This window comes from Stenella coeruleoalba (genome assembly GCF_951394435.1).
Source record: "Stenella coeruleoalba genome assembly, chromosome: 4".
NCBI lineage: Eukaryota > Metazoa > Chordata > Mammalia > Artiodactyla > Delphinidae > Stenella > Stenella coeruleoalba.
In genome coordinates, this window is record NC_137149.1 from 129840505 (window position 1) to 129853585 (window position 13081).

At 42.4% G+C, this 13081-nt stretch overlaps 1 protein-coding gene across 2 annotated transcripts in view; it reads left to right on the forward strand.

Moving 5' to 3' along the window:
* SETD7 (SET domain containing 7, histone lysine methyltransferase) overlaps positions 1-13081 on the forward strand; it is a 48830-nt gene that overhangs the window by 20017 nt on the left and 15732 nt on the right. For both annotated transcript variants that reach the window (XM_079920760.1, XM_079920759.1), the window contains exons 4-6: positions 544-745; positions 4655-4844; positions 11124-11205. In XM_079920760.1, coding sequence (XP_079776886.1) covers positions 544-745; positions 4655-4844; positions 11124-11205 — 474 coding nt within the window. The remainder of the gene's footprint in view (positions 1-543; positions 746-4654; positions 4845-11123; positions 11206-13081) is intronic.

Here is a 13081-nt window from a genome sequence, read left to right on the forward strand (position 1 = left end):
GTCACCGATAAATAATGCATTAATGGCTTAAGACAGAGAAGCAGACATCTACACGTTCTAAACCACATTTGTATTACTAGAGACCACTATATACAAGCCATCTGAAAGACCCTTGAGAACTCCCAGTGAATTCTGGAACTCTTGAGGGAAATTAAGCATGAGTGGTTTATGTGTGGAAAGGGTGGTTTATGTGTGGAAAGGGTAACACCAGAATTTCTATTGCCCGGTATTGGTTGGCATCTAGCCTTGGAAACATACTTAGATGAGGCTTGTTCTTTTCCACCTGTGGCTTCTTTCTTCTGTATTTCCTCCAGTAGAGAAATTGGATTAATAGGAACCAGGAGATTAGGAATTAAGTCTCCCTTTCAGTATCTAATCCTACCCATATCTTGGGAGTATTTTTCCTAGCAATCTCGGAGAATTCAGGAGGATGTACTGAATACAGGCCAGCATTGGAACAGAGCTGGGCGTGGTGTGATCCTTTCTTTTAAGAGAGTTGAGTCACTGTCTGACTGTTCTCTTTTGTTCTCCCTTCTCTCACAGCACCCTGGAGGGATATTATGTGGATGATGCCCTGCAGGGCCAGGGAGTTTACACTTATGAGGATGGAGGAGTTCTCCAGGGCACATATGTAGACGGAGAGCTGAATGGACCTGCCCAGGAGTACGACACAGATGGAAGACTGATCTTCAAGGGACAATATAAAGATAACATTCGGCATGGAGTGTGCTGGATATATTACCCAGTAAGCCTCACGACTGTTCATTTTGCTGGAAAGTAACGAGTTTTAAGACAATGCTTCGAGTCTTCCCAATGAATAACAAAATGTATTCTCTATCTTAGGAAATGTGAGGCTGTGAAACTTGAGAGTCGGTAGCTGAAGCCAACAGCTTAGGGGGATATCCTCTCACAGTTTCACTATTGACTTCGATTGTTGTGCTCCGATCTACTATGAATTTCTCCTCAGGGTGGCTTTGGAAAGGAATGATTAGTCATGATGAAAACAAACTGGGACAAACTGGTTTGATTGTACCACTAATAAAGACAAAAATATATTGCTTTTTAAAAATATTCCTTTGGGATATAGAAAGAGATGGTGGAATGTCTCGTTGTTGCAATTAATGTTATTCTTTCTCATATGTAAGAACTAATCCAGCAACTTCCCATCTTTTTGGACTTACTACACTATTGTTACTTGATTTTACAATCCTACTCCCTGCTTTCTGGTTTATCTTGCTTAAATCAAGGTGATTAAAATTAACTTGCCTCTGAGTATTTGATAACATTTTATGATCTTTCTGGAGCTGACTAGAGCAAAAAAATGTGGCAAAACCCATGGCTGGGAATTAATGCTGTAATTTTTGTTTGCATTTCAAATACATCATCTGTTTGTAGTGAATTTCCAGAAAATGTTTCAGAAAATAAACCTGAGGAAATATTTTATTTTGTCCAGAGCTTAAGTCAAAATACGTTTTTTTCCCTTAGTCTTAACCGTATCCTCTTTTGATTTAAAAGTATTAATAAAAACATGTATAACAAGAAGAGTAGTCCCAGCTAAATCTATTTACACGTTATTGTTCCTAAAAAGTAAGTTATACTCTAGGCATAAGAAAAAATATTGTAAAACATTCTTTAAAATAATTAGGAAAGCATTTACACATTCTCTTGGTAGGATCTGCAATAGCTCACAAGTCCTTTCAGTTACAGAGGGAGAAGAGATGGAGGTACTTACCAGTTAGGAAGCCTGAAACTTTCGTTGCTTCATCAGTAGGCAGGATAAGCTTCCTGCTGCCCAGTGCTGGGGAGCTGCCGATATGACAGTGAATCTTGAAGCCTGGGAACGTGGAATTCCTCATGAGGGTGGGTCTAGGAAAGAGGTAACGGATTACCAGATTCTCCCACTACCTGTCATTTTACTTGTGACTATGATCAATTTAAGTCCCTAGAGGAGATCAACGATGAACTGAGGTGAATGGATCCGATTGGCTCAATGTAGTTGCATTTTGAAACCTAGAATGTGCAGCTGCATTTTAGCCTTCAGCCTTAATCACTGTCTTTTAAAGCACCGAGAGAAGACTCTGCCTTAGGAAGGAAGAAGCACTAGGGACTTACAAGCTTTAAAAATCAACTTGGTTGATAACACTTTGTATATAGTATCTGTTGGCATTTGGGGTCGGGGCTGGGGGAGGCTGGTAATCACACCCCACTGCTCTGCTCTCTGGACTGGGAATCAATTAAGAAATAGACGTGGGTATCAGGGATCAGGATGTTGGCTTCATTATGGCGGAGTTGGACTGGAGATGTGGCCTGGGCTTCTACTCCTGCCCCTCTGAACTAAACGGATGGGCCAGCTGCCCACAGAGCAGCCAGAAAGCTGCAGGTTTCCCTTGAGGAGTAGGGCTGCTTGGGGGAGCTTCCCCAGGGAGAGGAGAGGACCGAGAGGGGAGCAGGTGCAGCCTGTGGGCACTGTCAGTTCCCAGGACAGGTGAGCGAAAGTGCAGAACACATGAGAGCAGCAGCCTTATGCCGTTAACCCCTACCCAGTAGAGTTGGGTGTCAGTGGGTGTCAGATCCTGCCTTCTCACTAACCAAGTGAACGATTTCTCCTCCCATGAGGGGGAGCCACTGAGCAGAGGAGAAAAAGGAGCAGTTTCTTCCCCAGCACCCCTGACACAGCCAACAAAGAAGTGTTTGTGACGCGAAGTCAAAGCAGGAACAAGGGGAGGCAAAAATAATGATCCTCCCTACAGGATTTGTAAGCTCTCTAAGGACAGTTTATTTCTTTCAAAATTTGACCTTAAAACAGTGATGGAAAGTTTTTAATTAAAAACTCATAACTCCGGCCTTCCCTGGTGGCGCAGTGGTTGGGAGTCCGCCTGCCGACGCAGGGGACACGGGTTCGTGCCCCGGTGTGGGAAGATCCCACATGCCGTGGAGCGGCTGGGCCCGTGAGCCATGGCGGCTGAGCCTGCGCGTCCGGAGCCTGTGCTCCGCAACGGGAGAGGCCACAACAGTGAGAGGCCCGCGTACCGCAAAAAAAGGAAAACAACTCATAACTCCTTTTGGAAAAAAAAGAAGAATCTCTGCTTTATCGTTCTAGACAAATAAAATCATTTGGCCCCCAAACTGGAAGTTTAAAGCACATAAGGGGGAAGAAAAACATGAGACCCTAGAAAGACAGAATCCTGTTCTGAAGAAATAATCATGTTGATGGCTTATATTAGTTATGGCATATAAGAAGCATAAATACACCATTCAGCTCAGTCACTGAAAGCCTGAAGGCAGATCTTGCAAAAAGTATCATCCCCGTACGGGCTGGGTTATTAAGAATTAACTCGGGAAGGAGAAAGAGCAATAATACGTCGCTAATGCACTTTCTATCCATGAAAAATGCTTCCAAGTATTTTTGTTTCTATGGAAGTGCTGTGATTCATTTTTTAATTGATAACCTTTTTTCTCCAAAGAGCAATTGGACTACGATGAACTGTAGAAATCCTGTACCTGGTGGTATTTCTTCCTGCTGTCTCTCTGTAAACAGCATTTGGAATCACTTAAAAGTCATCCCACGTCACTGACTTTGAGTAGCTGCTTCTAGAAGCTTTCAGTTGGGGGAATATCCAAGCTTTTAGAAGATGTCATGGGCTTACTAGTCTTGTGTCAGACCCACGAAGGTCTTAGATTTTCAGTTATACCATAAGGACCTTCTGGATGGGAAAAAAAAAAAAAAGGGAAACATCTCTTGCATCCTAGATTAGATTTTTAAAAATTATTTATTGGTTTTACTATCCCAATTCAGTTTTAAAAATATTTATATCATCTACTGTATCCCTAGCACTGGTACCAGGATGCAGAATTCTCTGATAGCCTCTGCCCTAAAGCATTTAATGACCCTTTGGAATGAAGCAAATGACAGTTAAAGAGGAAGCACAGCTGACTTCTCTCCTGGAAGGAGGGAGAAGGGAGAAGTAAATAAAGACGAGTGGGAAGAAAGAAGTGATGGGGAAGGGTGTAGAATTTAGTTGGTCGTTTTTCACTTTTCCTTCTAACTCCAAAAAAAGTGATGGAATAGAATTCTCAGAAAGGCAGTGTCCACAAGTCCTTTTGTTTATCCCTTAGAAAGTGCGGATGACTCCCGTTACTCATGTATACTGAGCTAATTCTTAAGTACCTTTGAACTAAAGATTTTCTTACTAGACCAGAAATCCAGAATTCAATATTTGAGAAGTGAAATCATAGGAATAGTAAGACTGTCCTGCTACCTCATCACATTTGATATTGCCCCAAAGTAACCCTTAGTTACATTTCCTTTCGATGATTGTAACTTATATCACAAATACAACATGTTTGTTTCTTAGATAACAAACCAAGTTAGAGTATCAGGAGCTTGTCCAAGGATCATAAAGCACAGCTCCGTCTTTGACTCTCTAAATCAGGCTATATGCCCCCCGTGCATATAACTTATAGGGGACTGGATGGGGAGGAGAGAGCTGCCTCATGCTTTTCACGCTCATGTGAAAAGCTCTGCGTTCTGAAACTGTTATGATCCATATTAGTGCTGTTAACAATGGCAGTGCACAAGAGAAATGTCTTGAACTCATGTCATATAGATAAATACTATATATAATATGTTCTGGTTTTGGGTTTCTCCCATCAGGATGGAGGCAGCCTTGTAGGAGAAGTAAATGAAGATGGAGAGATGACTGGAGAAAAGATAGCATACGTGTACCCTGATGAGAGGACTGCCCTGTATGGAAAATTCATTGATGGAGAGATGATAGAAGGGAAACTGGCTACTCTTCTGTCCACTGAAGAAGGAAGGCCTCACTTTGAACTGATGCCTGGAAGTAAGTTGAATCTGCTTCAGACGGGTTGCTCTAATTCCAAAACGGGTTGTTGAGGTTTAAGAGAAGTTAATTTCTTTGTCTAGTCTGGTGTATTAGCTTGGCTGCATAACAGATACCTCAGCATCTCAGTGGTTTACAACAGCAAACACAGGTCTGCTAAGCAACTGTACTCGACTGGTCCAGGTGGGGCGTGGCCAGGCCAGGCTGGACCTGAGGCTTCTAGTCAGCTCTGAGTCTGTTCTATGTCTTAATTCTGGGCCCAATCTAAAGGGACAGTGGTGGCCTGGGTCAGTTTTCTCAGGTGGTCACAGGAAGCCAGAGCATGAGCAGACACCTATGATGCCTCTTAAAGCCTCAGCTTGGAACTGACACAAAGTCCCTTTCACCCACTTCTCATTGGTCAAAGCAAGTCACATGGCCAAGGCAGACATCAGTGAGACAGGGTAATATACACCGTGCACTTTAGTGGCACATGCTTAAAAACTCATCTGACAAGGGCATAGCTGTATAATTCTAATGCACAGAAGGAGTGAAGAAATGACAGCAGTAATTTAATCAGTTTTAAATATTATATCTCAGGGAAAAAAACAGTTTAATGATTTAACTGATAAAGAATCAAATTAGGTAGATCTCCAAATTGGGACAGATTGTAATGCTGATTCAGCCTGAGCTTTGACTGGGAAGGATAAATGCACATTGGCACCCGGGCCCTCTTCAAAGTCTAGCATCTTCTTGGAGGACATATTCCATACATGAATGATCCTACTAGAATCAATGTTAGAAAAAATCCTATTTCTTTTTAGAAGTACAGGATGGCACACCAAACTTTTTTTCTGAGTATAAAATTATTTCTTGTAGAAAATCTGGAAGATATACAGAGAAAAACATCAAGATTTTGTATTTGCAGTGGCACAATATTAAGAAAGCTAAATTGGTCTGATTCCTTGAAATATGCATATATGTATTTCCAATCCAAGTTAAGGTATAAGGAGAATAAAGTAGAAAAGATAATACAGGGATTTCCCTGGTGGTCTAGTGGTTAAGACTCCACACTGTCAATGCAGGGGGCCTGGTCAATCTCCGGTCCGGGAACTAGATCCCACATGCCGCAACTAAAGATCCTGAGTGCCTCAACTAAAGATCCTGCATGCCGCAACTAAGACCTGGTGCAGCCAAATATATAAATAAATATTTTTTTAAAAAAAGAAAAGATAATATATATAGGCATTGATAGGCCTAAATAATATTTAGCTGTTTGGATTGGAAGGAGATTCTCCAAAGGGTGGTAGTCCAAAAATAGGAAGCCTAGCACTTACATTTAGGTCCAACTTGGGTTGTTATAAATGTCTCTGGTTTTGTTTTTTTAAGTTAAAAATTGAGGCATTTTAAATGCAATATGGGATTCTGGATTGGATCCTGGAACAGAAAAAGGACATTCGTGGAAAAACTGGTGAAATCTGAATAAAGTCTGGAGTTCAGTCAATACTAACGCAGCTATGTTGGTTTCTTAATTTGGACAAATGTACCATGTAACACAAGAAATTAACATTAGGAGAAGCAGTGAGGGGCATTGGGAACTCTACTATGTTTGCAACTTTTCTGTAAATTTAAAATCATTCCAAAATGAAGGGTTTTTTAAGTGTAACAGTAATCTTTGAACTTCAAACTCTAATATCTGCACTTTTCACATCCATTCCAAAAGGAGACAGTGTTATAAGGTTTAGAAATGAGGAGACTCCAGCTAGGGGAGGATCCCACTTGGTGATGCAGATTTTAAAAGTGGCAGCATTTGGAAGTGGCAGCATTTTTAGTGGCAAGAGTCCTGGACTTAAGAGTCACCTCGTTTGAGTCTCAGTGCCAACATTTACTGTATTATGGTTTGGGGCAGGTTAGTTATCCTTTCAGAACCCGTTTTTTCATCATAAAATACAGATAGTGGCACCTACCATAAAGCCCCCATCAGGAAAGTTACTGTGGTTATTACATTCTTCTTAGTATAAGTACGAAACACATTTTGGGAAGTGAGAGGGGAATGATGATTTTTCTTAGAACTCCTGGTTGCAAATAACAAACACCCTCTTCAAACTAACTTAAGGCCAAAAAAAGGAGGGGGGTGGATTTATTGGCAAGATTCTAGCAGGCACAGTTCTTTTAAGGATAGGTTGAACAATTTGGGTCTCAAAAGGGTCAGGAACCATAGCTGCTCTGGGTGACTGGGAGGCACCGGCGCGGTCTTTACTCTGTGTTCTGCTCCTTTTGTTTCTCTCTCCTTCCTCTTCCAGTTACAGTGATTGACTGACTGGCTGACAGATGAGGGCTTTCGGGTCATGTGGCCTCTGGTCCAGTGGTTGAGGGAGGGGAAGAGGGAAACAGAAATCGAGTATCTCACCTAAAATCCTCCTACAACCGCCTTCTCCTTTTTCTCTGTGCTTTTGGATCCACAAACTGCTTCTCCGTCTCCACTTACTTCTTGCTGAGTTTCTCCTTGTGCCTCTGCCTGGAATTTCTTTTCTCCTCATCTCTTTGCCTCTTTCCATAGGAATTCCATTCCCTGGCTAATGTCTTTTCCATCTTTTTTTTTTTCTTCTTAAACACAGTTATCAGCATCACCTGGATGTTTCTTAGAAATGCAGGCTGTCAGGCCCACTTTGGGACTATTAAATCAGAATTCCCATTTTTTTAAATTTGATTAAAAAATTTTTTTTTGTTGGAGGATAGTTGATTTACAACGTTGTGTTAGTTTCAGGTGAACAGCAAAGTGAATCAGTTATACATAAACATATATCTACTCTTTTTTAGATTCTTTTCCCATATAGGCCATTACAGAGGACTGAGTAGAGTTCCCTGTGCTGTACAGTAGGCCCTTATTAGTTTTTATTTTTTTGGCTGCGTAGCTTGTGGGATCTCAGTTCCCCGACCAGGGATTGAACCTGGGCCCTAGCAGTGAAAGTGAGGAGTCCCAACCACTGGACCGCCAGGGAAGTCCCTGCCTATTCCATCTTTACAGCTTGGCTCACCTCTTAGAAGTAACGTTTGTCAAGGGAATGGATGAATTCTAGTCACAGGTCATAGTACCAACGATAGGGGAAAGGAGGAAAAGGAAAGGGTGCCTTCTGTTTTCCTGGAGCACAGGCCTGTCTAAGGGAGTAGAGGGAGGGACGGTATGCGTTGAAGAAGATGCATCCTTGAGGGCAGGAAGAGATGCGACTCCCACTGGTATCTGCACAGCCCCTAACACAGTGCTTTACGTGTGGTTGGCACTTAGTACATTCGTGAGGAAAGTATTAGTCTAAGGAAGGGAGATGGGAATTCACAGGAGAATTTCTGCACAACAGAATGTGTATTCCACAGAAATGTTTGGTTTGAAAGTGGTTTTTTCTTCTTTTTTGAACTAACTTCCTTTAATGGGCTGTGTGCTGGTCCGGGTGCATTCCTCAGCCTTTCCCTGCCCTGCTTTACTGCATGGGGCTCCTGCCCCTTGCAGGCTGCATTCCCCAGGCTCTTGTGCCTGGGGCTTCTGTCTGGCTTTGGCCACAGGCTGGGAACACGGAGAGGGACAGGAGCAGGGAGAAGCCCTCTCTGTGTCCAGCAGAGTCCCCAGCAGTGGCCTGTCTCCTGATTCCATCTCCCAGCAGGACGGTCCCCCACGGGTCCAGCTTCCCTGGACTCCCCCAGCTCTAGAGCTCCAGGAATGCCTCTGCCTCTGTCCCTGTGGCTCAGGGTTTTGGCCTCCTGCTCTTGCCAGTTTCTGGGCTCTTCACTGCCCTGTTTGGCTTCCCAGCTCTTCCAGCCTCTGTGTAACCAATTCCCTGTATTAAATTCTCTCTCTCTGAAATACTCAAATGGTCTGTTTCCTGGTTAGACACCGAGTGATCTGGATTGTTTTCTGACTTTTACTTTGAGACATTAATTTGGGTTTTATTTATTTATTTATTGTAGTTTTGGCTGCGTTGGGTCTTCGTTGCTGTGCATGGGCTTTCTCTAGTTGCAGTGAGCGGGGGCCACTCTTTGTTGCGCTGCGCGGGCTTCTCATTGCAGTGGCTTCTCTGTTGCGGAGAACGGGCTCCAGGAGCGTGGACTTCAGTAGTTGTTGCATGCAGGCTCAGTAGTTGTGGCTCGTGGGCCCTAGAGCGCAGGCTCAGTAGTTGTGGCGCACGGACTTAGTTGCTCCGCATCATGTGGGATCTTCCCGGACCAGGGCTCGAACCCCTGTCCCCTGCATTGGCAGGCGGATTCTTAACCACTGTGCCACCAGGGAAGCCCATTAATTTGGGTTTTGATTGTATAAAAAAAGGAAACAGAAAGAGGACCTGGTAGCCATTGGTGACCACTTAGGAATTGCTTAGTGGAATAATTTGTGATGCCTTAGTACCTAAAATAATTGACTTTGCTGGAGTAAGCCCTCCAGTTCCAAAACTTGTTTCCTTACTTATTAGCCTTTGGAACACCGTATGTCTTCCTTGTGCTCTGGGAGGATGCTCTGAAGCTAATTCTTTGCAGAGAACGAACATTAATTCTAGGACGGTTGTGTACCTTCGTTTCTGGAATAAATTACTAATTGGCTTCTGAACCACTTTAATAGAAATAAGATGACTTTGTTAATGCTTTATCAAAAGCAGTCTGTTCTCCTTAATTCTGCTGAGGCTGAATTTATTTTTAGTGAAGGAGACAATTGCCAAGGGTGGGTGGTTGGAGTCTATAGACCGTGTCTAGTATCAAGAAAACCACAAGAAAAATTTAAAACTATTATCCAATCTGATCTGACCAGAGAGATCTCCAATTTTCATGACAAAGCTTTTTCTTGATTAAAAATTGTAATTACACAAGCAGCTTTTAAACCATATGAATAAAGAAAATTCAAAAGCAAAAATGGGATTTTAAAAGATACTTCTGATGGCTGTTTATTAAGACCTGAGAACGAAACTCCAGAACAAACCTAAAAACTATCCATTTATGTCTTGCACAGCAATCTGTAATGACTGGTGTAAACCTGCCTATAGGAAGCATGTTACCTAGCCAGTCAGCTACTATCTCATTCTATCACATATTTTTTTTTACACAATATTCCCTTGGCATTGAACTTTTTTTAATTTAATTTAATTTTATTTTTTAATTTTTGTCTGCTTTGGGTCTTCGTTGCTGTGCGTGAGCTTTCTCTAGTTGCGGCGAGCGGGGGCTACTCTTCGTTGCAGTGCTCAGGCTTCTCATTGCAGTGGCTTCTCTTGTTGCAGAGCACGGGCTCTAGGCACACGGGCTTCACTAGTTGCAGCACGCAGTCTCAGCAGTTGTGGTGCATGGGCTTCGTTGCTTCATGCCATGTGGAATCTTCCCGGACCAGGGATCAAACCCATGTCCCCTGCATTGGCAGGCGGGTTCTTAACCACTGCGCCACCAAGGAAGTCCCTCTATCACATATTTTAATTAGAACTAATATTACCACATGTTACCGTTCCCATCTACTAAGCATCCAATCGCTGTATTCAGTAATAACCTAAAAATATCTTTTAGCGACTCAATTCGACATCACAAAGTTCAACAAACAAAACAGCAGATTTTAATCCCCTCGTATGAAAATATTTGACGTTATGGCAATATTTGTTATACTTATGATTCTCCAATCATAAGTGATCTTAGAGGTGTAACATCAGTTGTACCAAATGGTGTGGGTGATGCTTACATGTAGAGCACCCAGGTAATTCCAGATATTTGTAGAATGAAAGAGAGAAAGTAAATTATGCTGTATAACATGGTATCCATCTTCATTATTCTATTCTTGAATAAAGTGAAAGCATTTCAGGAGTAATATAAAAAAAGTATTTCTTTAGATTAACCTTTTCCTGATTATCTGTATGTATTTTTTCCACTTAGATATTCAGGAAAAGAAATAAAACCCATATGTGTATCTTTTACTGCGTAACAAAATGAGGAGTTGGGATTTATCTATTCACAATCGTAAATTCTCTTAAATATAATGGATGTTATTTTAATCACCAAGAGATTCATGTGAATATGATGGAGAATGAAACTAAGAAATTTATTATGTTTGCACATTTACTCAGCATAAGTAAACTTTTCTTTTCCCCTAACCCGCGCCACTAAACTTTCTTATCATAAAAACCTATTATCATTTTAGAAAACTATCCATTTATATTGAAGAATTTCATTCTAGTTGGCCTGACTTGAATAACACTTTTCATTATTTAACTCTTTCTGGTCCTGTGGATAGAACGCTCTTCCCTAACTCTGGGCCTTGTACTGAGATTTTTGTTTGCTTTTTAGGTTCGGTGTACCACTTTGATAAGTCAACTTCATCTTGCATTTCTACCAATGCCCTTCTTCCAGATCCGTATGAATCAGAGAGGTAATTTTTTCCATGTGGTTTAAACAGCACCATTTATGTGAGATTAAATAACCCTTGTGGTAGGAATTATTGGCCCTCTGCTAAGGCCGAGTTCTTGAGCAGAAAAAAATAGTCATATATTCCGAGGAAGAGTGTTTTTATTGTCATATAGAATCTGTCCCTGTAAGGAAGTTTTTCCACCCATAAAGCACAGAACAGCTTGTGTGTCAGTCCCAGAATGAAGCTTCTACAAAGACAGCAGTTGGGCCAGGCAGCCAGCTATGCCCTGCTCAAGTGTCCCCTTTCTTGGGGCTCTGGTGCCACAGTTTGTGCCTTAGCCCCTGCTGGCCCCTAGGGAGCATTTCACACTCTTGAAAGCTCTAGCCGAGGCAGGGACCAAATGCCTCCTTTTCTACTTAGCCCAGCTGAGGGGGTCTGGAATGTGAGATAATTTCTTTATTCACTAAGGGAAGACAGGAGTGAAACAAAGAAAATACAAGAAGCATAAAAACATTCCAGCTTATAAATTACAAGTTTCTGATTCTCTAAGATCCCTCCCAGAGTGTCAAGCGCTGTTCCATTTCATACCCTAGCTAAACTCTAAGCTCCTGGTATGGTTTTCTCTGGTCCCCTGCCTGGGGTTCTTATTCCCCAGCGACTGGCCTGTTTGTGGGTAAGAGTGCCATCTGCAGTTGGCTTTCTCTTGGCCTCACTCTGTAAGCGTGGCTTCTATTCAGTTTCTGTCCCGTCCCCATCGGAGAAAAGGCCTCTTCCCTGGTTTAACTGACAGGGCTGACACCACAATGTCGCAATGAATGAATGGCCTCTTTCTTGACACGAGGCTCTGGACTGTTGGCAGGGAGAAAGGTTTGGTCTCTTGTTAGCCCCCAAAACACAACAGTACCATAACCGTATGCATCAGTCATTTTTTGTTACTGTCATTGTGATGATGCCACATAACAATACCCTCAGACTATCAGTGATTTATGAAAGCAAACATTTTCTTTTACGCTCATGCTTCTGTAGATTGGCTGACGTTCAGCCACTTTTGACTGGGCTCAACTCGGCTCAGCTGGACTAGGCTACACTCCAGGTTTCAAGTTGGGTTCCAGTCTGTCTCACATGCCTTCATTCCAAGACTCAGGCTAAGGGAGCAACAGCCCCCCGGGGCATCTTCTTCTTGTGGAGATGAATGGAAACTCAAGGAAGCTGGCAGAAACTTGCCATGCTTCTTAATATCCAAGACCTAGCTTTGCAGTCACTTCTGCCTAGTTGCAAAGCAGATCATATGGCCAAGACCAAAGTCAGTCAGGCAGGGATGTATCCTCAGCCCAAGCTGAAGGGCAGTCATGCGGCCAAGCAGCAGGACGTATAATTCTGTCCCAGGGAGAGAGTCAAGAGGTAAAAGCAATAATTCAGCCTTCCAGCCCATCAAATAAGCAGAAGATCTACATAACAAAAATCCCAGATGACCAGTTCCACCAGAGTCATTACATCACAGGGGCCAGAAGAACTGAAATCCTGTGGACGGGGCATGTACTTACTTACTAAATCCAGTTCCGTAATCATGAGTGCTGTTTTCTTATAAACCAGTGGTGGGCAAACTTGCCCTATAAAGGGCCATGTGGTCAGTATTTTAGGCTTTGTGGGTCTCTACTGCAACTACTTAAGTCTACCTTTGTAATGCTAAAGCAGTCATAGATAATATTGAACAGATAGGTGTGGCTGTGTCCCAATAAAACTTTATTTACAAAAATGGACACAGCCAGATTTGGTCCTTGAGCTGATCTGCTATAAACTCCTTTGTTGGGAAGTGCTTATTGGATATATTTTATTATGTAAAAGATTCATCTTGGGGCTCCATTAAAACAGTCTTTCCCTCCTATTTGGCACCGAG